The sequence below is a fragment of the Mastigoproctus giganteus genome, chromosome 7 (genome assembly GCF_048544385.1).
Source record: "Mastigoproctus giganteus isolate SK-2022 chromosome 7, ASM4854438v1, whole genome shotgun sequence".
Taxonomy (NCBI): domain Eukaryota; kingdom Metazoa; phylum Arthropoda; class Arachnida; order Uropygi; family Thelyphonidae; genus Mastigoproctus; species Mastigoproctus giganteus.
Genome location: NC_143581.1, coordinates 95,081,535 through 95,107,366, shown reverse-complemented (window position 1 = coordinate 95,107,366; position 25,832 = coordinate 95,081,535). Strand labels below are relative to the sequence as shown.

Genomic DNA, 25,832 nt, shown 5'->3' with positions numbered 1-25,832 from the left:
GCAACAATTTTTTTTAAAGGTTGATATTAAACAAGTCTGGCTTTCTTGCATTAACTGTGATGAGCATAATGAAGTGGTGAATGAAGTAATACTGAGTGGACCAGCAAATCAGACTGTCAGACATGGGGTATTTTAACTTTCCAGAGCCTGACTGGAACTTGTGGGTTGACAACTCAATCAACAGCAGAACATTTCTGGGCTTGCTGCATGATTGCTTTCTATAACTCAGATATTAGGCAGATAATAGGCCAGATTTCATCTTTGATTGTTAGGAAAAACAATATTCTTGAAAAGGACATCGGTAGTGATTCATCATGTATTAAGAATCTTCAAGTAAGGGAACCAATAGATGGCAATGATCATGGTCAGGGTTGCCACAACAGTACAGTGGGGCCTTGATTGACAATGACATTGACATCTGATATTCTCAGGAACCGATATACCTTCCATATATACCTTCCATATCTTTATTGGAAAAACTTTACAGAGAACACCAGTAATGACAAGATCAACATCATTACCAGGTACTTCCCAATCTTTGCAAAAAGGAAGTAAAATTAAAAAGTTAAAAAAAGTGGAAGATAAACAAGAACTAAGCGATGGGGAAAAACATAAGAAGAGAAAACGAAAAAACAGTGTAAGTGAGCGGCCGAGTATGGAAGGTTTTGATTACGTTAGAGAAATAAGGAGTGAATTAAGCTCGGTTTTGTGGAATGAGCAAAGTAAAGTCCCTATTGCAGTGATAAGAATTATTTTGGAAAAATGGGATAAATTGGAACAAAAGGCGCAAGAAGTATATCTTGAGAATGTCTTATTGAAAGAGAAAGTAAAAAGAAAGCAGGAAAAACAAAGTTATTCTACTATTGTGAAAAATAAACTGAAGATACAGTGTCAAAGGTTATGATTATTAAAGCAACGACAGATAAACATAAAACGAGCGAAGATGTTAAAGTGGATATCTTAAAAGAAATAAGGCCGATGTTATCAAACCTTAAAGTTCGGAACTTAAAACCAATAAGAGATAGGGGAGTCCTGGTAGAAGCTGAAACAAATGATGATCTGATAAAGTTGAAATCGTGTTCCAAAATTCAGGACTTAGGATTAAAGTATATTGTGCCTAAACCTGTATATCCTAGAATTGTATTATTTGATGTGGAAAAAGATGTAGAGAAAGAAGAACTATTGCAGCAATTGTGGGTGAAAAACTTTAAAGACTGTGATATAAGTGAAAAGAAGTTTAAAGAAAATATTGAGATTTTAACCGTAAATAGGAATAGGAATACACAGTTGAATAACTGGATTTTACAATTATCTCCTATATTATGGAATAATGTTAAGGATAGAGTAAGATTATTTGTGAGATGGATGGCCTACAAATTTAAAGAGATATATTCAATTACTCAATGTTATAAATGCCTTGCTTTTGGCCATGTTGCAAAGTATTGTAGGAGAGAGATGTGATGTGGTCACTGTTCCAAAGAATATTTGTTTAAAGACTGTCCAAATAGAGGGAAACAGCCCGAGTGTTGTAATTGTAAAGGGAAGAATGAAGAGACTGCTCATGCTGCCGTGGATAAAAAGTGTATTGAGTATCAAAGGGCCTTAGACATTCATAAAAGAAAAATTAATTATGGATAAGTATATTAAAATTTTACAACTAAATGCACAAAGAGCTAAGGCAGTTGCATTGCAAATAAATCATATAATGGAATGTGAAGATTTCTCGGTGGCCCTCTTGCAGGAGCCATATGTAATTAAAGTTAAAGTATCAGGTTATCCTATTAGATATAGAATTGTTTCTAAAGGTGATAATCCAATGACGGCCATAGTAATTAGAGATCCTGAAGTGGTTGTAACACAAGTGTTATCACTGTGTGATGAGAAACACATTTGTTGTGAAATTATAGGGAAATGTGGCAAGTTGTATGTTGTTACAGTATATTGCCAGCCATCAGAAGGAATGGAACAACATATAAAGTATTTAGATAAATTATATGAATTAGTTGGCTCTTGTAATGTAGTGGTTGCCTTGGATTCTAATGCTTGTTCTCCATTGTGGGGTAGTGATGTATCCGATGAAAGAGGAGTGATGCTGGAGGAATTCATTGCTGCCTCGGATATGGAGGTGTTAAATGTGACAGGACATGCTCCTACTTATTCCACGGTACATGGACAGTCATATATTGATTTAACTTTGGCGACTACCTCTATTGTGGATAATATTAGAAATTGGAAAGTGATAGAACATCATACTACTAGTGATCATAACAGCATCTCTTTCTCCTGTGTTATAAATGATTCAGTGAGAATATTGAATGATATTGATAGATTTATGGATAAAACTGCAAGGTGGCCGAAGTTTGAGCAGGTGTTTTTGAGTAGTATTAATGAAATAAATTGGGTGGGCCTGACATCAAATGATTATGTTAAACAATTAACTGTTATTTTAAAAGATGCATGTTCTAGTAGTATGAAGAAAAGGTATAAGTTAATAGGCCAGTATTCTGGTGGAGTACTGAATTATCTGAAAAAAGGAGAGAGACTTTTCGCTTAAGAAGAAAGTTCCAGGCTGTAAGAAGAATTGGAGATTTAGATTTGTGTGAGGTGTATAAAAATATGTATAAAGCTTGTCGTAAAGAATATGTTACAGCTATCTGTAAAGCTAAACAGAATAAGTGGAGGGAATATGTGAGCAAACAAGGATCTAGGGATCCATGGAATTCTATTTTTAAATTATTAACTAATAAAAGAAGCCTATCGGAAATAATGAGCACTATTGGCAATGAAAATAGTCAAACTTTAACTTGGGAAGAATCAGTGAACAGGATATTGGACGATCTCTTTCCAGATGAAAATGAAGAAGTCAATGAATTAGAAATAGATGGTCAAAATATTGTAGTGACACCAGAAGAACAGTTTACGTTAGAAGAGTTGACAACGGCCATGGGCCAGGCGAAGGATGGTAAATCGCCGGGCCTAGATAAAATAGAAGTTTTGGTTATGAAAAGATCTTTTCAAATGGCTCCAGAATTATATTTAAATCTGTATAATCGATGTTTAGAAGAGGGTGCCTTTCCGGATGAGTGGAAGAGAGCACAGATAAAATTACTTATAAAAGGAATAGATCGTATGCTTAATGAAACTAGTACATATCGTCCAATTGCCCTCCTCTCTGTTTTGGGCAAGATATATGAAAGACTATGTATGAACCGTCTTATGATGAGGTATGATTCAAGAAATATGTCATCACAAAACCAATATGGTTTTAAGAAAGACTCATCAACTGAAGATGCGGTATATAGATTGCTTCAAGTGGTGGAGGACAGTGAGGAACAGTATTGTTTGGGTGTATTTATTGATTTTAAGGGTGCTTTTGACCACTTATGCTGGGGAGGCATCATGTCAAGAATTAAAGAAGTATGTACAACAAAATTATATAATGTATTTAGAAGCTACTTTTCCAATAGGGAAGTAGTAGTTAAAACAAGATATACAGAGATAACTAGGAAAGTTAATAAAGGATGTCCACAAGGCTCGGTGATTGGCCCCTTTGCGTGGAACATGGTCTTTGATGAATATTTAAATGAAGAAATGCCTGGTGTCACAAAGATAGCTTATGCTGACGATCTGGTAGTGATGGTTCAGGGAAATTCCAGATCTTCCATAGAAAGCAAAGCAGAAGAAGCTTTGAGAACATTAGAAATATGGACAAGGAAACATAAATTGCAGGTCTCAAAGGAAAAGACGGTTCAGATGTTGCTCAAGGGAAGACTAAGCATGAATAGAGCTCCTACTGTACGGCTGATGGGGAGTGCCGTTCGATATGCACAAGTAACAAAATATTTAGGCTTAATGATTGAAGAACGTTTGTTCTTTACAGAACACGTTAAGTATTTAAAAGTTAAAATTAAAACCTTATATGCCAAGCTCCGGAGGGTGATTAGAAGAGATTGGAGTATAAAAGGTAGAGGCCTCAATCTGTTATATGATTGTTTATTTTCACCTATAATGTGTTATGCTGCCGGGGCTTGGGTTCATAGGATTGGGAATAAGGTTATTCAAAAACACCTAGTACAAGCACAAAGATTTGCATTACTAGGGATTACTTGGGCATGTCGGACGGTGTCCACAGAAGCCTTGCAGATAATATCAGGTAGGTTGCCAGTCCAGTATGTAGTATTAATAGCTGGAGTTGGATATCTTACTAAGCGAAACGTCAGGAAGACAATAGTAAGAATAAGAACTTGTCCAGAACCAGGAAAAATTTATACAAGAGCAGATGTTTAAAATGAAAAGAACAGAGTTTTAGAAGAAGTTAAAATTAGATGGCAAATGGAATGGGAAACATCTGAAAAAGGACGACAAACCTTTATGTTTTTGCCGAGAATTAATATAATTGATGTTAAAAGAAAGTTGTGGCAACAGTTTGGTCTTTGTTCTACGTTTTTGTTAACTGGACATGGATTGGCATTGAGACTCTTTCAGCTTGGACTTAAAGAAAATGGGTTGTGTAAATGTGGAGAGCTTGAAACATCTGAGCATGTTATGCTTGACTGCAATTATTATGTTGACTTGAGAATGGAATTGGAACTATCAATGGGCTATCTGGAGAAAGAGAGACTCCATGTTATGTTCACTGATAAAAGGTTATTTACTTATTTTAATAAGTACGTTTCGGAAGTCTTTAAAAGAAGATTTAGATTGCTGGGTAGTAGTGGCACGCCTCCAAGTGGCAGGGATGTCAACTCATCCAATTAGGATCAATGGATAGAAAATCAAAGTTGATTCTCCTTGCATGAGGCTAAGTGGCCAGATAGGAATTGTTTATTGTTCGGTTATTATTTATTTATTTATTAACAAAATTGAATTCTAAAAGTTAGGAAAAATCCCATTCTCTGACATTACCGCGGATAGCTACGGCCTCGGTAGCGGATTCGGCGAATGGAGGTTAAAAAATGTAAAATACCTTCCATATGATTGTTTTTTTAAGGACCAATGATATTTGCAGTACTGATAGCTTTCCGATATAGCTGGAACGATACACGGATGGAAATTTTCAGATGCGTGCCACACGGAACATCACTCATATGATTGTTCTCAATCAATTAGCATCTTTTTTATTGTTCAATGCGTGGCACGGAACATGACTTGTACGATTATTTCAGATCTACGATGATATGAAACTTAAAGCTCCATCAACCATGGTAGTGCTGTGCACTTTGAAGACTTTAAGTCAGCAGAGGCTGGTTTGAGCACTTAAAAAAAAGGGCGAATGTCAAAAGTGTTGAAAGGCATAGGGAGGCACCCAGTGAAGGGAATTTATCGTGAAATTTTTGTATTTTTTGCGATTTTCTAGTTAGTTATTTATTATGCCCTGCTGTTTTATATTTTATTAGCGTTTGTGTTTTTCAATCATGTCTGATGGTTCAGTGTGGCAATTTTTTAAGACGAGGTGTGGAATGGAAGAGGATTCTAAGCCCACGGACAATTCTGATAAGGTTAGTGATGAAGAATTACAATCTTCTGAGTCATTTCACTGCCCTAGTGCAACAAGGGACACAAAAAAAGTCCGTCTTTACAATAAAAGCTACTTATCAATGGGTTTTACATCGGCTGGTAAAACCCATTGATAAGTATCTGATTATCAATTATCAATTAAAGTTGTCACAAGAAAAAAGCAGCTGAGACCTTTAAAATCGAATTCCAAGTGTTTGTTGATCAGGAGGATTATCTTACCCACCAAGTTTTTAACATTGATGAAACCGGCCTCTTCTGGAAGTGAATGCCCAGGAGAATGTACATCACTGAGGATGAGGCAAGTTTACTTGGAAATAAGTCTATAAAAGATAGGCTCATTCTCCTGTTGGGTGCCAATGCCTCTTGGATTTTTATGCTGAAGCCTTTACTTGTGTATCACTCTAATACCCCCAGAGTATTTAAACGACAAAAGGTTGACAAAGGCATGTTGGGGCATTTTGGCGCAGTAACAAGAAGGCCTGGGTTATGGGATATGTCTTCAATGAATGGGAGCTTGAAGTTTTCTGTCCTTCAGTGAAGAGTTACCTTGAGAAAAATAAACTTCCCGTGAAGGCACTGCTCCTGCTGGATAATGCGCCAGGCTATGATCCCAACCTTTTTGATCTCTTGAGGCACAATTTGACTTTCTTCAAGTCAATTTTTTGCCACCCAACACCACTCTTCTTCTTCAACCAATGGATCAGCAATTGATTGCAAACTTCAAGAAAACCTACAACCACGAAAATGTTTGCAAGTTGCTCTGCACCAACCTCTGGTGAAAATGCTGTCACCCTCAAAGATTTTTGGAGGTTGAAGTTCAACATGCTGGATTCTAAATTCTTGCAATGATGTTCCACCAGGTGCTTAAATTGAGCCTTTAATTATCCATAATGTCGATGGATTTGAAGATGATGGTGCTTTGACAAATGATATTGTCACTCTTGAAAAATCAATGGGTCTGGAAAGTTGAAGAGGATGTGGAGGACATTACTGACGCTCATGGGCTGCTGCAACAGGATCTGGAAAAATTGGGGAGATGGGCTAAGAAGTGGCAACTTCTCAGAAAGAGTGCAAGAATATTTGCTGATGCTATCGAGGCAGAGTTAGGTGGGTCGGAAAACTTCTAGATTGGGGGGGGGGGATACACAGATTAATAGATTAACAGTAGCCACTGGCAGAGGTGAAAGTGATTCTTGCACTGCTTCTATTGAAATGCAATTGAGCAGCAGCCTGGAAAGCAAGGCAATGGGGATTTCCAGGACTGCTGAAGGCATAGTGGAACAAGAAAATACATGGGCTGTGTTGGGGTAACTAAGAGTAGAAAAAGTGCATGTACCAGTGCTAGGAGTATAGTTAATAAATTCGATGAGCTTGAACTGCTAGTGAAGTCATCAAAGGCAGATACTGTTGGGATATCAGATACGTGGTGTCACACAGACATAAACAGTGCAGAATTGGAATTTGGGGAGTACAATATGTGCAGAAAGGACAGACAGGACAGGAAGGGAGGAGGGGTTATGCTGTTAGTTAAGAAACACAAAATCTAAGGAAGTGCATCCAATTGATGTTGGTGGACAATGCAATGTTGACTCTGTTTGGTGTGACATAAGCACTGGGAAAGGAAAAATGAGAGTAGGTGTGTGTTATAGAAGTAATGGGGGATTTTAATTTCCCAGAGATTGACTGGAATTTGTGGGTTGGTCACTCACACACTAGCAAGGCTTTTGTGGACTCACTGGATGATTGTTTTCTACAGCAGCATGTTCGGGAGGCAACTAGAGGTAGTAATACTCTTGATCTGATTATCAGTAGTGATTATTCATGCATTAACAATCTGCAGATAAAGGAATTACTAGGTGGCAGTGATCACAGTGTGCTGAAGTGGGATTTACTCAAAGAGGTAACTACCATCAGGGGCAAAGGGAAGGGTTTTTGCTTTCGTAAAGGCAACTACGATGGTCTGAGACAGTATTTAGATTCTATACAGTGAGACCAACTGATGATGTTACCAACAACAAATTCAAAATGGGAAGCATTCAAAGAATTAATCTTGGAAGCTACTAGGCTTTTCATACCAACTAAGAAATATTGTTCAAGATTTAGGCCTAAATGGATGTCAGATGAACTAATTAAACATGTGGCAGAGAAGAAAAATGCATGGGATACATATAAAATAACAGGTGACATGGAAGCCTAAGATAGATATAAGCTGGTCTGTAACCAAGTCACAAAGGAGGTTAGGCAGGCAAATGCAGATTATGAGAAATCTTTGGCAAAGGATGAAAAGAAAAACAGCAAAGAATTTTTTACTTATGTAAACTCTATAAGGAAGTGGATGAATCAGATTGGTCCACTTGATATAGATGGTTCAACTGTTGATGATCCTGCTCAGGTAGCCAACATACTAAATGAATATTTTGCATCTACATTCACACATGACGAGTTATTCAGGGAGGGGAATGTCAGAGGTGTATTAAACTCTAGCAGTAAGCTAGATAATCTTGTAATAACTGCGAGTAAAGTGGAGGAGAAATTGTTGAAGATAAACATAAGAAAGGCACCTGGGGGTGGATGGAATCTATCCAGTTATATTAAAGGAGGTGGCAAAGGAAGTAAGCAAACACTTAGCCATAATTATGAGAGCTTCCTTGGACTCAGGGGAGGTACCCTGGACTGGAAATGTGCAAATGTGACCCCAATCTACAAAGGAGGATCAAAGGGAGACACATGGAATTACGGATGCGTCAGTTTAACTTCTGTTCCCGGGAAATTAATGGAATCACTGGTTAAAGATGCATTGCAGGATCATCTAGACAGTACTTCAGTTATAGCTCGGACACAGCATGTTTGTTAAGGGGAAAGTCTTGTCTGACCAATTTGATTGGATACTATGATGTAGTTACAAAGGAACTGGATGCAAAGACTAATTTTGATATCATATATTTGGATCTTAGAAAGGCCTTTGATACTGTTGTACATGGAAGACTGCTGCACAAATTGGAGCAGTGTGGCACTGGAGGCAAATCGCTGCTATGGATAAAGTGATGGAGAATAGGACAACTGTAGGACAACAAATTGTCTTGCAACAAATTAACCTGATCCGACTGCTATTGGTACCCCCCACTCCAGAACATAGTTTTAAAAAACCTTCCTGTATAAAGCTTATCTTCATATAAACTAATTAGGAATAGAAAAAAAAAAAAACGAATAGGAACATACAGACAGACAGAAGGGTACAGTTGATGGGTCGGTGGCTATGCTTCCCATCTTCAAAAGTTGGATTCCCCCCACCTTTACCTCATATGTTAACTTCAAGGGAACTCTCATTTCATAAAGATTCAGAGCAAAAGCATGTTAAAAGATCCAATACGATTGGCAAACATATTATCCAGTAGGACAGGTGGTGTTTTTGACTAACTACTGGATAGGACAGATGTACCAACAGATCATCTCGTATTGGATAATCCTCATTCTCCCAAGAGTGAGAATGAGATTATCCCACAAGTCAATAATCATCCTGTGTTCTTCTTTTTCTCTTGTATTTTGGAGACTTCCAAGGCTATTGGCATTTTGTTACAGCATATTGTACATTCAACTACTTTAATACTTATAAATTTCTTTTTGTTTTATTATAAAAATAAGTTGGTTTCTGATTTAATGTAGAGAGAGAGAGAGAGAGAGAGAGAGGGTATGATACTTAATAAAAATTCAGGGCAAAAGCCTTGGACTGCGCAAGATGCAGACGAGTGATCAAGGGCAAGAATTCAGTAGCATATGCTCTTTGAGTGGACAGGGATTCAAGCCTGTGACTGCTAAATATGATTAATGTTTGTATTGACGATTTATTGTAAACTCCACTGAACTGGTGGTCATGCCAGAGTATAAACAAGAACATATCATATTGTGAAGCCATTCACAATATAAGAAGTAATGAAACAATGCCACTATAATAACTTCAGTTAATATGCTGCAAACAGACATGATGCATTTGCACCAACTTATATATTTCTGTAAATTTTCCCTCAGCCTGAGGCTTTTGCTCTGAATCTTTATGAAATATTATATTACCAAACACCATTTGGCATCTCTGGTATTCCTGACAACTGCACAACTGAGTTGTCAGCTGTTATACCATCAGGGTACTTACCAATCCACCGGTGAAATGTCAAATAGCCCTGAAATGGCAACAAAGGTGATGATATCCACTGAGAGTAAATAAAAATAGTCTTCTCTATTGGGAGGTTACTTACTTATCTGAATAGGCAACTCATGAAGGCATTCACAATATGAGATGTAATAAAATGATGCCACTATAATAACTTTGGAGAATTTAATGCTTATAGACATGATGCATTTGTAACTTAATGCTTATAGACATGATGCATTTGTAACTTATATAACTCATGATGCATTTGTAACTATATGTGTTACATATGGATCATACCATCTTTCTTAACACAGTGAAGTGTTACGTTAACCTTATGTGCATCATCTTTGTCAATATGTTCTTCTTATAACATATTTTAAATTTTTCTTTTTTCAGGGTTATGTTAAATATTCCTTGCTTCTTTGAATCATTTTATCTATAACAATATTAATAGTAATTATGCATAGATAGTTGTATTTGATTATTTAGTTAATTATGCTCTAAAACTAATAGTGCCCTAATTATGAACTAATTCCTTGCATTATTGGCAAATACTAAAATATTTATTCAAACTAACTAGTTCCACAACACACAGATGGAAGTTTGTTGCGACAATCAACTACCCTCTGGCTGAAAACAAATTTCCGCACATCTATTCTGCAACCATTCTTCCTCAAATTTAATTTATCCCTGTTTATGTGTGCTATGTTAGCAAGTTTAAGGATGCCATCAATATTTAGCTTACTCTATCCACTAATCAAACCTGTATGCAGTACTCAAGATGTGGCCTAACACTGTTTTATACAATGGAATAATTGCCACTTTATCCCTGCTGGAAAAATTCCTGTATATCATGAGTTGTCCTAGCAACCACCCTACACTGCTCAGAGAACTTCATGTCTTATTGTACAATTACCAACCCCCAACAGGTCTTTTTTTTAAATTTTGTACTACCTTGAGTATGGTACTACTCAGTTGGCATTTTATTCTGGGATTGCTGCTACCTATATACAGAATATAGCATTTGCTAATTTTAAACTGCAATTTCCACTTCTCAGTCCATCTATCAATTTTTCTAGATTTTCTTGAACTAAGATACTCTGATTACTGATTAATAATCAATTAATAAACAAGTTAGTCTGGAATTAATAATTAATAATCTGGATGTCCAGAAAACAATGTGTAATCTGTAAAGGTGGCATGTTGAAATTAATAGTTTTAACAATTTTTAAAACAATTTTAAAATTTATCTTCTCTATTATACTGTCGTATTTTGTTTCTAAGAATATATAAAAAAATTAATAAATAAAATAATATCAGACTGAAAAATATTAAAAAAATATATATTGAAATTTCATTATCAACATAAGACTTTATCAGACACAGAGTTATCCACTTAAAGGATAACTGATGAAAAATGTAATATGCACTGTATTTTATTGCACTTAATTGTTATGTAAGTAAAACAGCTTGAAAATTTCATTTCAAGCTAGGTCAGCAAAAACCCTTTTTTTTTTTTTTGCTCCCTGTTAAAATTCAGGGTTATTCTTGTAGAATTGACGCTGCTGAATTCAAATATGGAAACTATATTGCTATAACTCCTACCAATCATTTTTCTAGTAAAAAAAGATTTCACATATTTTAAGAAAATGTTACATACTGTACTAAATATTGAACAATGGGTCTATTAACTTTATTCTATTTACAAAAATGTTTATCTAATAACAAAACATTTATTTTGCTATTTTTTGTCTTTCATAATTGTCCATTAGTGTCTCCAGTATGGGATTCCAAACAGTAGTCTACCAACGTATTTGGACTTCATTTTCCCCAGTATCTTTTTTCCATTTGAGAACTATCTCGGTGAAACCTTTCAACATGTTCACCGGAGACTGCTCCGAAGTTTTCAGGAAAAAAGTCTAAATGGGAATGTATGAAATGAAGTGAAGTGAAGCTTTAACGACATGTTGCATCCCAACTCTCTGTATGCTATAATTAGCTCATCCACAATTTTACTGTTGTTGTTGTTGTTATGTTGTTGTTATTTGGTTATTTGGCTATTTGGCTATTATTTCTGCACCATTTAATTTTTTAGTGAATTCCTCATCTTGGAATGGCAGTTTGATTTGAGGACCCACAAAAATTCCCTCTTTTATCTTGGTTTCACTGATTTGAGGAAACTTTTGCATCAAACAAGAAAATCCTTCTCTTTTTTGTTCATCACTTTAACGAATATTTTTATCAAACCCAGCTTGATGTGCAATGGAGGTAAATAGATTTTTGATTTATCTACCAAAGGAGGATGCACTACAGTTTTCTGGCCTGGTTTAGTTTCTGAAAGATCTGGCCATTTTTTACCCTGTAGCAGCAATCCTTTGCTCGGTTGTCTCACTTTCATAAAAAGCAGCAGTATTAGTGTATCACAGATATTCCATTTGTATTCTTGATAGCATATTTTTTGCTAAATAACCTGTAGGTTCTCCTTCATGTGAACTACATGGGCCAATGACAGATGATCATCAATCATCTGTCATTGTTCCGCCATTCCACGGGTTGATGTATGAAGCCTCGCCACCATGCCCTGTCCATGTACTTTTCTCTGTCGTTGATTTCACTCCAGTTTCCTCCTCTCTTAATGACATCGGTCTTTATCATGTCTTGCCATCTCATACTTGGTCTTCCCCTTGCTCTTTTTTTCGCTTAATTGTAAATCAAACATTCTTCTTGGAAAACACCTCTCGTTCATCCTCTTGACATGTCCAAACCATTTTAAACCAAGTCAGCCATTTGGATTTATCCATGAGATAAAAGAACTATAACAGTGCCGCCTTCTTGTTCAGTGGTGACTAGCAAATCAGCATAAATTGCGCAAAATTGTTAATTTACATCTTTACAATAGATAACAGTTGAAGGGTTATTTGAATCTAGGAAGAAGGGGATAGGGAATATCAAGACATACAAGTTAAAAGTTGTTGATTTGGATATACATGGATATACAAAGAAGCTTCACCACTGAATAAGAGCTACCACATCTATATGGCTACGACAGGTTTGGCAGATCGGCAGCTTAAATTTATTGCCTTCAATAGAAAAAGAAGCCTCAAAGCTAATTAGCCAGGACGTGGTGGTATCTGCAACCAACAAGATCAGCTGATGACGACATATATTAAACTAGCCACACTCAATATTATGACATTGTCAGGAAAAATTGAGGAGTGTGTGGACATCTCAAAGGTCAGAAAAATAAGCATACTAGGATTGAGTGAATCAAAATGGAAAGGAAATGGGTGTAGAGAGTTACCAGGAGGCTATTACCTACATTAGTCTGGGGGGTGATGTAGCGAGGAAGGGTGTAGCCATCATTATAGATCACAGGATTAAGGAAAGGCTAATGGTGGTGAATAATATCAGCGACAGACTCATGTCAATTAAACTGAAAATGAATGACAGCGAAACACTGAAGATAGTAGTGTTACGCACTGCAAACTGGTTGCAAAGAAATGGAGAAGCTGGAGGAAAAGCTTGAAGAGAACATCACAGGTGGAGATATAGTTATCATGGGTGACCAGAACGCAAAAGTCGGAGTGGAGAGACAAAGACTAGAATATGTTATGGGTTCGCATGGTCGGGGACCTAGGAATGATGATGGTGACAGACTGTTGGATTTCTGTTTACGGAACAGCTTGGTCATAGGAAACACCTGGTTCAAGAAGAAAAAGAGTCAACAAAGTGACAAGATACAGTTGGGATAGTCAACAGGAATCCCTCCTTGACTTTATACTTGTGGATAAAGAGTGACACAGAAGATTAGTGGATGTCAAGGTCATTCCTAGTGTTTCCTTGGGTAGTGATCACAGGTTAGGGAGTTTTAAGATTCCCTAAATTGAAGAGGATCAAAATAACAAGAGAGAGAAAACTACGGGTGTGGAAGTTGAAAGAAGAGGAAAAAGAGGCGATGTTCAGAGAAGAGTTCAGGAAGGTTGTATCTAAGACAGTGGTGAACAGCATGGAAAGCATTCAAAGACTATAGCAGGACTGACAGAGCAGGTTTGTGGAAGGGCAAGCAATAGAAGGAGATGGAAAGGAACCCCACGGTGGAATGATAGGATGAGAGAGGCTGTAAAAATCAAGAATAATGCATTCAGGACCTACTTTCAGAACAGAAATGATGAGAATAAAGAGAGATATCAAACCGTGAATAGAGAGGCTAAGAGGATAGTTAACGAGGAGAGAAGACTCGTTGGAAGAATGGAGTGAACCTCTACAACAAGATATCGACAGTAATAAAAAGACATTTATGGTATGGTGAGGAATAGAAGAAGAGATGGTGAACAGAGCAAATACTTGATGGATGAGAATGACAGCCTAATAACCAAGGATGAAAAGATAAGAGAAACAAGAAAGAAGTATTTTGAAAATCTGTTGAATGTGCAGGACAGCCAGCAAAAGGGACAAAAGCAGGTTGATCATAGAAGAGGGAATGAAAGAGAAGATACAGAGAGAGAGCAGACAGACTTGACGTGGAATGATGTAGTGCAGGCATGGAAATACATCAAGACAGGTAAGTCTGCTGGTATGGATGAGATAAATGGAGAGATGCTGAAGACTACAGGCAAGGCAGGAATAGTGTGGACATACCGACTGTTCCATAAGATCTGGGATGAGAGACAGTGCTGAAGGAATGGAAAGAATGGTATAGACTGATACTTATTTTCATTAAGGAGTAAAACTACTTTCGAACTGACCTTGTTGAATGAATCAATGAAAGGCCTCCCCTGCTCGAAGATGTGCACCACATTAACTCTTTCTAATTCACATAAGAACGTAATTAAGAAATTGTAGATTTTTATTTCTCATTTCAACACAGTTCACGATTTACACTTATGCACAGAACACTTGTTTACAAACACTATTTCACTAAAACACTTGTTCAATTTATTCACCACTTGCTCTGTGAAACAGATAAACATTTTGAAATTTGAAAATGCTTGCTTGGTGCAGAACTTACTTGTATATATACTGGAAGAGAAGTTTCTAGAAGGCCCATGTTTCTAGAGACCTCCGTCAAAAGTTCTAGAACCTTCCAGAAACATCTCGACCTTTCTAGTGCACATAATATTATTCTAGAACATTGTCAAATGTTGTAGAAAGCTCCTGAATCCACTAGAAGAAAAAAAAAAAAAAAAGTAATTAGAAAAAATAGATGGAAGATGATTAAACCAACTACAGGTCTTTGTTTTTGATCATTAAAATAAGATAATTGAAAACTGAGGGTGATGAGAACTCTTTAAGCATATATCTGAGTTTTTGAACATAGTTCCTACAAGAATCTGTCAAAATTGTTTTTTAGCAAAGAAATTTATAAAAAAATTTATCAATACAAATCCAATAACACTGCTGAGCAGTGTTATTGGATATTGTATTGATAAAAAATAAAATAAAAGTCAGCTATCTCATTAGGTGCAAGTGAAATTTGCTTTATTGTAAAAATATAAGTGATAGTAAATACCATTAATTAAGGCAGTTACATCACTGGGTCCCATACAAATGAAAAGCCTTATTTAGTGGATACTGAAACCTACCTTGCATTCTGCTTTTCTGTCATTCTGTCTGAAGAAAGTTTCCTGAGCTAAAACTTAAACTCACATGAGAAGGTAATTTATTATGTATGGGTTGAGCTTAAATTATTAATTTTTTTTTTTTTTTTGAATAGCATCACCAAAGAAATAAATCTGTTATTCAATTAAAAATCGAGCCAATCTGGACAGTGTGTGTCAAGACTTCGAGCCTCTTGTCATATAGCAGGTGGCCTCAATCTGGAACTTTGGGTTGAGGTAGTGAATAATGTATTGAAACTAAATGAACAGTCGCGCAGTGTACAGAAGAAAACTTTCAATTAAATATGAAACAAAAGTTACAAGTATATTTTTCCCAACCCCGTACCGAGTTGTGTTGGCAGACCACAAGATTTAATAAAACACTTAACTTTTAACAAAAAGCATTCAACATTCCAATATTTCTCACCTCTGAGTAGATGTAACAGTTCAACTATCCTTTGTGGCTTTAGCAACTGCTGCAATTTTCTGTCCAAGTACCACTCAACATACGCTTGTATAGTATGTCTGGCTAAAATATCTACTGAAGTTAACAGCTGTATACACCAATCTGGAACTTTATAAATACAGACAGCTGAAAAAAATATTTTTTTTAATTAAAAATTAAAAAAAAGGGAATACCACAATCTGAACAAATAGCAAGAGTGTGTACAAAAACAATAAACATACTATATGAATTTCGGTTCAAGAATAAAATCTTAACAATCAGGTAAATTATCATTCCTTCAAGGAAATATCATTATGCTGACTCATAGAATATATGTAAAGGTGTTCCAGAACTATTTTTTTTTTTTTTTTTTTTTTTTTTTTTTTTATGAAAACCCCAAACATGAGAGGTATTAGAACCTATAGTACTAAGTACAGTGCTTGGGTTGGAAGTTGAGAAGATGAAAGAAGATATTTGTTGACATTTGATGATACACCATCAGGCATCTCTCATATTGTGGAGTTATACTTCATAACTGTTTTGCCATCATTGCATCACTCGGGTACCTACCCACCCACCGAAGAAGGGCCAAATAGCCCTGAAACGGTGCCGTCTGGGTGGTGGTATCCATCTGAGAATAAGTAACATTAGTCTTCTCCTTAGGTGAAGCGTTACTTATTCGAAGTAGTGCAATATCATGGCAACTCGTTGTGAAGGTATTCACAATATGAGATATAACTTAAAACGATGCCGTTTTATTAATAATCTGATTTATTCAGATATAGCTATGTATTCCTGATGCATTTGCACTATATTTATACATACTTCTGTAGACTGCAATTTTCAGGAAATAAGTATGAAGGAAGGTTGTTCCAGAAAACGGCAGTTGAATGAATAAATGAAGAAGATGAAAAGTTGGTCCTGTGAGTTTGAAGTTGGACAGTAAATGGATGTTGGTGGCACGTGTTCAGACTTTTGAAAGAGAGAGTGGGAATTATAGAAGCCAATTCAGAAGAGGTGTATTACTTGCTTGGTCTGAGTGCTTTAGGGCATTGGACTGTTGCTGAGAGAGGACAGCTCGAGACCAGTCAGAGATTGATATGTTAGATGGAACGGTAACATCAGTTTGCGTGGCTATTGTTTGATATTTTTTTGCAATACTGGCATAGGTACAGTTAGGTATGCTGGGTGCAATTAATTTTATTGCTTCCTGATAACTAACTTTGTTTTTAACTTTATATTTAACAATTTTTTTCTCCATTTTCCACCTCTCACATGTCTTAGAGTAAGCAGGACGGTTACCTTTGCAGTTGGGATAGGTCATTTCTTTGGCTGAACAATCATTTTGACTGTGATTGGAGGATCCACAGTTCGGATAAGCTGGGTTCCCTCTGCATGCCGTTTAAGAGTGGCCATACTTTTGGCATTTATAGCATCTCAATGGATTAGGAATATAAGGACGAATGCGACAAAGTAGATATCCTTCTTTTACTGATGAGGGTAGATTTGGACTGTTAAAGGTGAGAATGATATTTCAGGTGGGTGTGAGTATATTGTCCGTTTTAGTCATAATTCTTTTGACAGCAATTACGTTTTGTTCCTGAAACTCTTCTTTAATTTCTTCTTCCTCTGTCACATTCAAAAGGTCCCAACTAGATATAACACCCTTAGATGTATTTAGGGTTGCATGGGGAGTTACTTTCACTGGAATTTGAGCAAAGTTTGTCATTTGTAAGAGTTTTTCAGAATGCCTGCGGCTGACAGTTTCTATGAGTAAGTCCCCTGATTGCAGCCTCTTAACTGTCTTGGGAGACCCTGCGATACTTTCCAAGTGTTTATGGATTAGAAAGGGGGATAGCTTACTAAGAGGCTGTTCTGATAATGAGTGCATTATTAAGAATGCAGGAAGCTCGGTCCCAGAGGAAATGGTTTTTAACATCTTTGATCGAGACGAGTCATGCTCATTTTCTGTCTCTGCCCAACAACTTGTGGGTTCTAAAGAGGGAAACATATTGAGTTCCATATTGGCTCATTTTAGCCCTTGGCAGATTAACTTTTCTGCCAAGGTTACCAGCCCTGCCACAGGGAGGCAGGAGCAGTGCCTGGTGTGACCAAGTGAAATTAGTGGGAGTTAGTCTATTAAATAAGAAAAATAAAGAAAGGTTACATGCTCTCTACCAGTACTTTTGATACAAGAGCTACTATTAAATAAAATGATTTCTCTTGATTTTTTAAGGAGTCCTTATGTGCTGTAATGTAATAACAAAATCGTATGTATAGCTTAGCTTAATTTTCAGCACTCGCCTCATAGTAATCCGCTTAGCTGGTGGAGAGATTTACCACATACATAGTGGTTATAGGATTCTAATGATTTACAGAGATTATGGGTTTAAAACTAAGTTGTGGGCCACAAAAATTTTTAAGAAAGGAAAGTACACCTTCCATTCTATGGTTGCCTAATTAAATTAAATTAAATGAAGAAAAATAAAGAAAAAATAGAAGCTAATAGTCGCTCGTGATTGCATTATTCCACTGCTTAGGCGTCACACCTTTTCTAATGCACTTTGTGAAAAGCCCTGCCAGTTTTTGTGTTATGACTCTTCCTCCCAATTTTAACAACTCTACAGTAACTTCATCTTCCCCCAGGGCTTTCTGATTCTTCATTTTCTTTACTGCATGTTCTACCTCATCAGGAAGAATATCGGGTATGTCGTATGTGTTGCTAATTTGCAATCCATCTTCCCCACTGCTGGCATCATTTCCTAGCTCCTTGTATAATTTTCTATTGTAGTCTTCTGCTATTTGAATTATGCCTTCTCTGCTGTTTATAAGTACACCATCGCTATTCTTCAGTTTCAGTATCATTTGTCTTTCTGTATTACTGCTCATGGCTGCTGATTTAAATCTTTTGTTTTCCCTTAATGCTTGTTCTACTTTTCTTGTGTTAAATCTTCTTATGTCCTCTCTGAGTCTTTCTAATGGCTTTGCATAACTCACTATACTCAATTTTCTCCTTGTCAGTGTTTATCTTGCTCTTCATTTTTCACCTTCGGTTCATCATAAGTGTTTCTTGACTAATTTTTTCTTCTTTGGATCTCTTTTTCCCTATAGGTTTCTTGGGCTTTATCACTTTCAGAAAGTTGTAATATTCCTCGTCGATATCTTGGTCCTGAGCAGTCTGCAGAAGCTCAAACATGTTAAGTTCCAGTACATACTGCTTTTTCTCCTCTTCTGTTATCTCAAAGACCTTCCTATTATTTACTCGAGTCAGTTTTTTCCCTTCTTTTCCTACATCTATATCAAGTAAGAACCTTACCATTCTGTGATCACTTCCAGCATTTACCTTATTCAGGATGGTAACATCATTCACAATATATCTTCTGTTAGTGAGGATGAAGTTGATTTCATTAGTTGTTAATCCATTTGGACTCTTCCATGTCCACTTTCTGTTCACCCTTTTCTTGAAAAAAGTGTTCTTTACTGACAATCCTTGAGATTCTGCAAATTCCACAAGTCTTTTGCCTCTTTCATTTCTTTCACCAATTCCAAAATTTCCTATAGTTCCCCTTTCTGCGCTGTTTTGTCTTTTTCCAACCTTAGCATTGAAGTCCCCCATAATAATAGTGTAGTGGGTTTTCTGCTCATCTAGAAGACTCTCAATTTTGGTGTACATTTCTTCAACCTCTTCATCATCATGGCTCGATGTTGGTGCATAAATCATTATAACCTTTAGCTTGTACCTCTTAGAAATCTTGAGTATTAGTCTTGACACCCTTGGTGATGTACTGTTGAATTCCAAAATGTTGTTTTTTAAATCTTTATGGACCAGAAACCCAACTCCACCTTCACTCCTTTCACTGTTTCCATTGATGTACAGCAGATTTCCACTTGATAGGCTTATAAGTGATTCACTTCTTCTTCTTGTTTCAGCCAAACCGATGATATTCCAATTCACATTTTCTAATTCCTTTTCCAGCTCTAATATCTTGTCTTCACCGATGAGTGATCTTGAGTTGTAACAGGGCAAGTTCAGTTTCCGTGTCGTACCCAGAGATTCCTAGCACCCTCTGCTTCCACTCTGATCCTCTCGCTGTCGTAAAAGGGGGAGTGAAAGCTTCTGGGGACTGAGGGCCATTTGTTTTATTGTGCTGTCATATGCTGGAGGGTTTGGTCTTTTCCTCTTCATGCTGACCAGGTGTCTTGAAGAGAACCACTCTACACGTTCGTTGCCACCTAAGTGACGTAACAAGGCTTACCATCGAGAAGGTGTGCATGAGTGGATTTTAGGGAGGCAGGCCAACCGGACCTCTCCTAAATCTTCTGTAATAGAAAGATATTGGATCCATCAGTGTTTTAGACTGAGTGTCTGATAGCACACAGGATACCTGTTCCCCTCTAACAGGGAGTTAAATGATTTTATAATAACTGAAAGAAAAGTGGAGGAGAAATTGTCGAAGTTAAACATAAGGAAGGCATCTTGGGTGGATGGGTCTATCAAGTTATATTAAAGTGGCAGAATACTCATACTCATGGCCCCTTAGCCATGAGTATGAAGGCATTGTTGGAATCAGGTTCCCACAGAATAGAGATTTGCAAATGTATCCCCAATTCACAAAGGGTGGATCTAAAAGTGACATGACTAATTACAGACCTGTCAGTTTAACTTCTGTTCGAAGGAAAATAATGGAGTCATCAGTTAAAGAAGCACTGCAGAATCATCTAGACAAGACTGTAATCATACTTCAGACACGGCATGGGTTTGTTAAGGGGAAGTCTTGTGTGACCAATTTGATCGAATACTATGTGGTCACAAAGGAAATGGATGCAAAAAATTTTCATATGATATATATCAAAATTATCATATAGCGAGTAGCCTTGTGCATGCAAAGTTTTTACGGCTCCATCAAATAGAGAAGTTTTTTTATATTTTTGGTTTTTTATTGACTTAAATTGGCATATTAATTTATTTTCTAGAAGTAGCTTTATATTCCTAGTACGATACTTAGTTTAATTTTTAAATTCAATAATGATTTTGTAGATTATTACTTAGTATCAGTAAGGGTATCCAATCCATGTGTTTTATAAGTTTTTGCAGCTCCGGTGAACGTGAAGTTTTTAGCTATGTTTAGCTGCTTTATTGACTTAATTGTTATATTAAATTATTTTCTGTAAGCTGCTTACAGACCTAGTCAAGATCCTTGGTTTATTCTGAATTTAGATAGTGAGATTTTGGAAGTTAATTAATACTTAGTGTTCGTAGATTTAACGTGCCTAACTTGCCGTCATTGTTATACAATACAACGTTATATCTCGTACTAGACAGTGTTAGCTTAGTATAGTATATAGTACTATCGATTAATCAGTAAAATTTATTAATCTTGTTAAACTTCATTATCAATTAAATTGTACTTTTTTAACTAAATACATATAACGACTTAGATTTCACAAATGTAACATTATTAATTAATACATAACTTCATACGGAAGTTATATAACGAAACTCGGAGATAACACATGATACTGAAAAAAAAAATAAACAAACAAACAAAAAAAAAAAAAAAAAAATATATATATATATATATATATATATAAAATGTTTAGGGTTATAATTTTGTACTGAAATTAAATTTAATTGAAATTTTGAAATTAAATCGAAATCATGACTCAGACCAGAGCAGCAAAGCAAAGGGCTCGAGCTAATGGGAGTGCTGTGGTTCGAGGAGAACTGGGGGGGGGGGGGTGCCTTGCCCTCTGAATCACAGCCTTTTAAAATGCACTGTTTGCTTGATGTTTGTGGAGCAATAAGGTACAGGACATGATATTGCCAAGGGGAATGTCTTTGTGTGCGCGTGCAATGCAAGGAGTATGAGGAAATTAGGTGACAACTCAGCATTGCTATTGGTTTATAAGAGAGCTTGAAGGACAGGGTGGATGCCCTCGAAGAATCTAAACTGAGGGCCCATCAAGCTCTCAGCTGCTCACATCAATGCCAGAGCTTGCACTTGAATATCACGCAACACAGTTGCAACCCCTAAGGCACAATACACCGACAACTACTAGTCCCACAGGAACTAGTAGTTGTCGGTGACTCTATTGTCAGGGAAACATATTGTATAAAAAGGATAGGTGGAACAGGACCAGGATATTTATCAAAGTGGTTCTACATTATAACAGCTATCATCTGTACACTTACAAAAGATCGATTATCTTTAATCAATTTCTAAATGCCTATAAAGATTAAATGACGGAATCTGTTTTGGGCTCAGAAATACAAATATTAACCAATTTAACATCTATCGAAAACCTATAAACACCGGTATGGTTCTACATTATAACAGCTATCATGTGTACACTTACAAAAGATCGATTATCTTTAATCAATTTCTAAATGCCTATAAAGATTCAATGACGGAATTTGTTTTGGGCTCAGAAATACAAATATTAACCAGCAGATTCTTAAACACGGGTTATCCCCTTGCTAAAATAAACCGAATTATGGTACAAGCTAAGGATATAAAATACTACAGGATAGGATACAAAATACTACACCAACCAAAAATAGTAATATCAAAAAATACTTTATTTCTGTCCCATATGTTGAACAGTGGCATAAACAGCTTAACAGATTCTTTAAAGATACCAAATTTAAAATTGTGGCCAGGCCAATATGGAAATTACACACTATACTGAACAATCGCTGTCCTTTCTTCGCTCGCAACACAAATTAATGACCTAGTATACATTTCTTGTGGTGATTGTGACTTACCAAGTCGCAATCTTACCAAGGTTCGACGGGTTTTCCTTTGAATGTTCGATTAATCAACATGTGGCATCAGTTCGTGTTTCTTGTTCAGAAGCGTCAGAATTAGCATTTCATGCCGTTAATGGTAAAACATACTTTTTTATTTAACGAGGCCAAAATACTTAGTGACCAATATAATTGTACACGACTATTAATTGCAGAAACCATAGAAATTAAATTACACGAGAATTTTGTTAATGTTCGCTGGCCATATCTGATCTCCAATTAGTGGGGTTTTACGCACATGCGCGAAGACAAATAATTCATATTTAAGTTTCATGCTCGCCCCTATTCGGTAATTTTCATTCCTGTGATCACGACATATGGTTGAAAAGTGTTGTTAGCTTCAGGAAGGAAAATCGTTTTGCAATTTTTTCGTTAAATTCTTTTAATTGCATTAAATTGATTTTTAATTGTGTTAAATTGATTTTTAATTATTTATTACTCTAAAATAAGATTTTCGATTTCTTTTTTTAAATCTCTGGAGGGTATCATATGGAAGTGTTCTACTATATTGAGGTAAACTTCTCTTATGATTTTACAAATGTTGATATCAATGTAGAATGTATTGGGCATTACAGCTCTAGTTCATACTATCTATTAGAAACACGCAAAATCCAAGGAAGTGCAGCCAGTTGTCATTGCTGGACAGTGTAGTGTCGACTCAGTTTGGTGTGACATAAGCACTGGGAATAAAAATTGAGAGTAGGAGTGTGTTATAGGCCTAAAGACTCTGATATGTATTAAAAAAAAAAAAAAAACTGTACAGGGAAATAAGAGTGGCCAGTAAATCAGAGTCTTATAATGGGGGATTTTAATTTCCTAGATACTGACTGGAATTTATGGGTTCGTCACTCACACACTACTAAGGCTTTTCTGGATTTATCGGATGATTGTTTTCTACTTCAGCACGTTCGGGAGGCAACTAGAGGGAGTAATTGAAAACTGTGCGGACGTAGCTTATTGCCGCTCCTGGAACAGAGAAGTTTTTTCTGATTTATGTTCTGTTTTATTAGCTTAAATTGGCATATTAACTTTTTTCTAGAGTAGCTTTATATTCCTAGTTATGATACTTAGTATAAAGTTTAATTTAGATAGAGATTTTGTTGGTATTACTTAGTATCGGTAAGGGTATCAAATCCACGTGTTACAAGGCGCAGCTCCATTGAACGAGCGTTTTTTTTTTTTTTTTTTTTAACCATATTTAGCCGATTTATTAACAAATTGTTATATCAAATTATTTTCCGTAAGTAGCTAGTCAGGATCCTTAGTTTATTCTGAATTGAGACAGCGAGATTTGGAAGTTAATCGATACTTAAGTGTCCGTAGATTTACCGTTTGTAAATTGGCGCCATTGTTACGCGATACAAAATATCTCGAACTAGACAGCATAAGCTTAGTATAGTATAGTACATAATATAATATTGTCAATTAGACAGTAAATCTATTAATCTTGTTGAACTTCATTGTCAATTAAATTGTACTCTAAGTCATCGTAGAGTCATCGTACAGTTACGTAATCTAAGTCGTTATATACATATAACGACTTAGATTACGTAACATAAATAATTAGCAAAATTAAATAATTAATACTTAACTTGATACGGAAGTTATACAAAGGGATTTTGTAGATAACACTCAATACTGAAACATAAATATAGCGTTATAACTGTTTTGGGATACAAGTTTAGGGTTTTAATTTTGCACTGAAATTGAAATTTTATTGAAATTAAATTGAAATCATGACTCAGACCAGAGAAGCAAAGCAAAAGGCTCAAGCTAATGGGAGTGCTGTGGCTCGGGGAGAACTGAGGGGGGCAGTTACCCTCTGAATCACAGCCTTTTTAAATGCACTATTTGCTTGATGTTTGTGGAGCAGTCAGGTACGGGACATGATACTGCCATGAGGGATGTCTTTGTATGTGCGCGATGCAAGGAGTGTAGGAGTTTGGTAAATAAATTTGATGAATTTGAGGTATTGCTCAAATCATCAAAGGCGGATATTGTTGGGATATCAGAGACGTGGTGTCACACAGATATAAGTAATGCAGAACTGGAATTTGGGGAGTACGTCTACAGAAAGGATAGACAGGACAGGAAAGGAGGAGGAGTTATGCTATTAGTTAAGAAACAAATAAAATCCAAGGAAGTGAAGCCAGTTGACATCGCTGGACAGTGCAGAGTCGAGTCAGTTTGGTGTGACATAAGCATTGGGAGATCAAAATTGAGAGTAGGACTGTGCTATAGGCCTAATGACTCTGATTAGTATAATAAGAAAATGTACAAGGAAATAGAGTGGGCCAGTAAATCAGAGAATCTTATAATGGGGGATTTTACTTTCCCAGATATTGACTGGAATTTGTGGGTTGGTCACTCACACACTAGCCAGGCTTTTCTGGATTTATTGGATGATTGTTTTCTAAATCAGCATGTTCGGGAGGCAACTAGAGGGAGCAATACTCTTGATTTGATTATCAGTAGTGATTCTTCATGCATTAAGAATCTGCAGATACAGGAACCACTAGGTGGTAGTGATCAAAGTGTGCTGAAGTGGGATTTACAAGTCTGGAGGCCTCATTTCAAGAAAGATGTAGTGCTGCTGGAACGAGTACAGAGAAGGGCAACAAGGTTAGTGAACGGAACAAAGGGTTGCTCTTATGAAAAAGGCTTAAGTTTTGCAAATTACAGTGTCTGGAGACTAGGCACAGGCGAGGTGATCTGATAGAGATGTACAAAGCCTTGAATGGTTTGAGCATGCTCAATGCTGATGGTATACTCAGAATAATCACCTGAGAGAGCATAAATTCAAATTGAGGAAAGACAGATGTAGGATAGATGTGCGAAAATTTGCCTTTAGCCAGCGGGTAGTTGGTTGGTGGAACAGACTTCCATCCCATGTTGTGGAAGATGATAGCCTAAATAAATTTAAGGCTTAGCTGGACAGGTATTTCGAACGAACGGAGGGGTGAAGTGGAAGGGTTTTTTTTTTTTTTTTGGCTGATGCTGTATAAGCTTGCTTTCTTGCATCATATGCCTCTACTAATGCTAATGCTAATACTCTTGATCTGATTATCAGTAGTGGTTCTTCATGCATTAAGAATCTGCAGATAAAGGCACCACTAAATGGCAGTGATCATTGTGCTGAAGTGGAATTTACTCAAAGAGATAACCACCATCAAAGGTAAAGGGAAGGGTTTTTGCTTTCGTAAAGGCGATACAGTATACAAATTCTATATGGTTGGACCAACTGATGATGTTACCAACAGCAAATTCAAAATGGGAAGCACTTAAAGAATTAATCTTGGAAGCTTTACATACGACCTA

The 25,832-nt window shown here is 36.4% G+C and overlaps 1 protein-coding gene across 5 annotated transcripts in view; it reads right to left on the bottom strand.

Moving 5' to 3' along the window:
* Nucleotides 1-25,832, bottom strand: part of LOC150083087 (sorting nexin-14-like) — an 842,525-nt gene that overhangs the window by 86,571 nt on the left and 730,122 nt on the right. For 4 of the 5 annotated variants that reach the window (XM_090377020.1, XM_090377023.1, XM_090377022.1 and 1 more), the window contains one exon: nt 15,689-15,853. The exons of the other annotated variant lie outside the window; for it this stretch is intronic. In XM_090377020.1, coding sequence (XP_090233146.1) covers nt 15,689-15,853 — 165 coding nt within the window. The remainder of the gene's footprint in view (nt 1-15,688; nt 15,854-25,832) is intronic. 5 annotated transcript variants of the gene reach the window in all.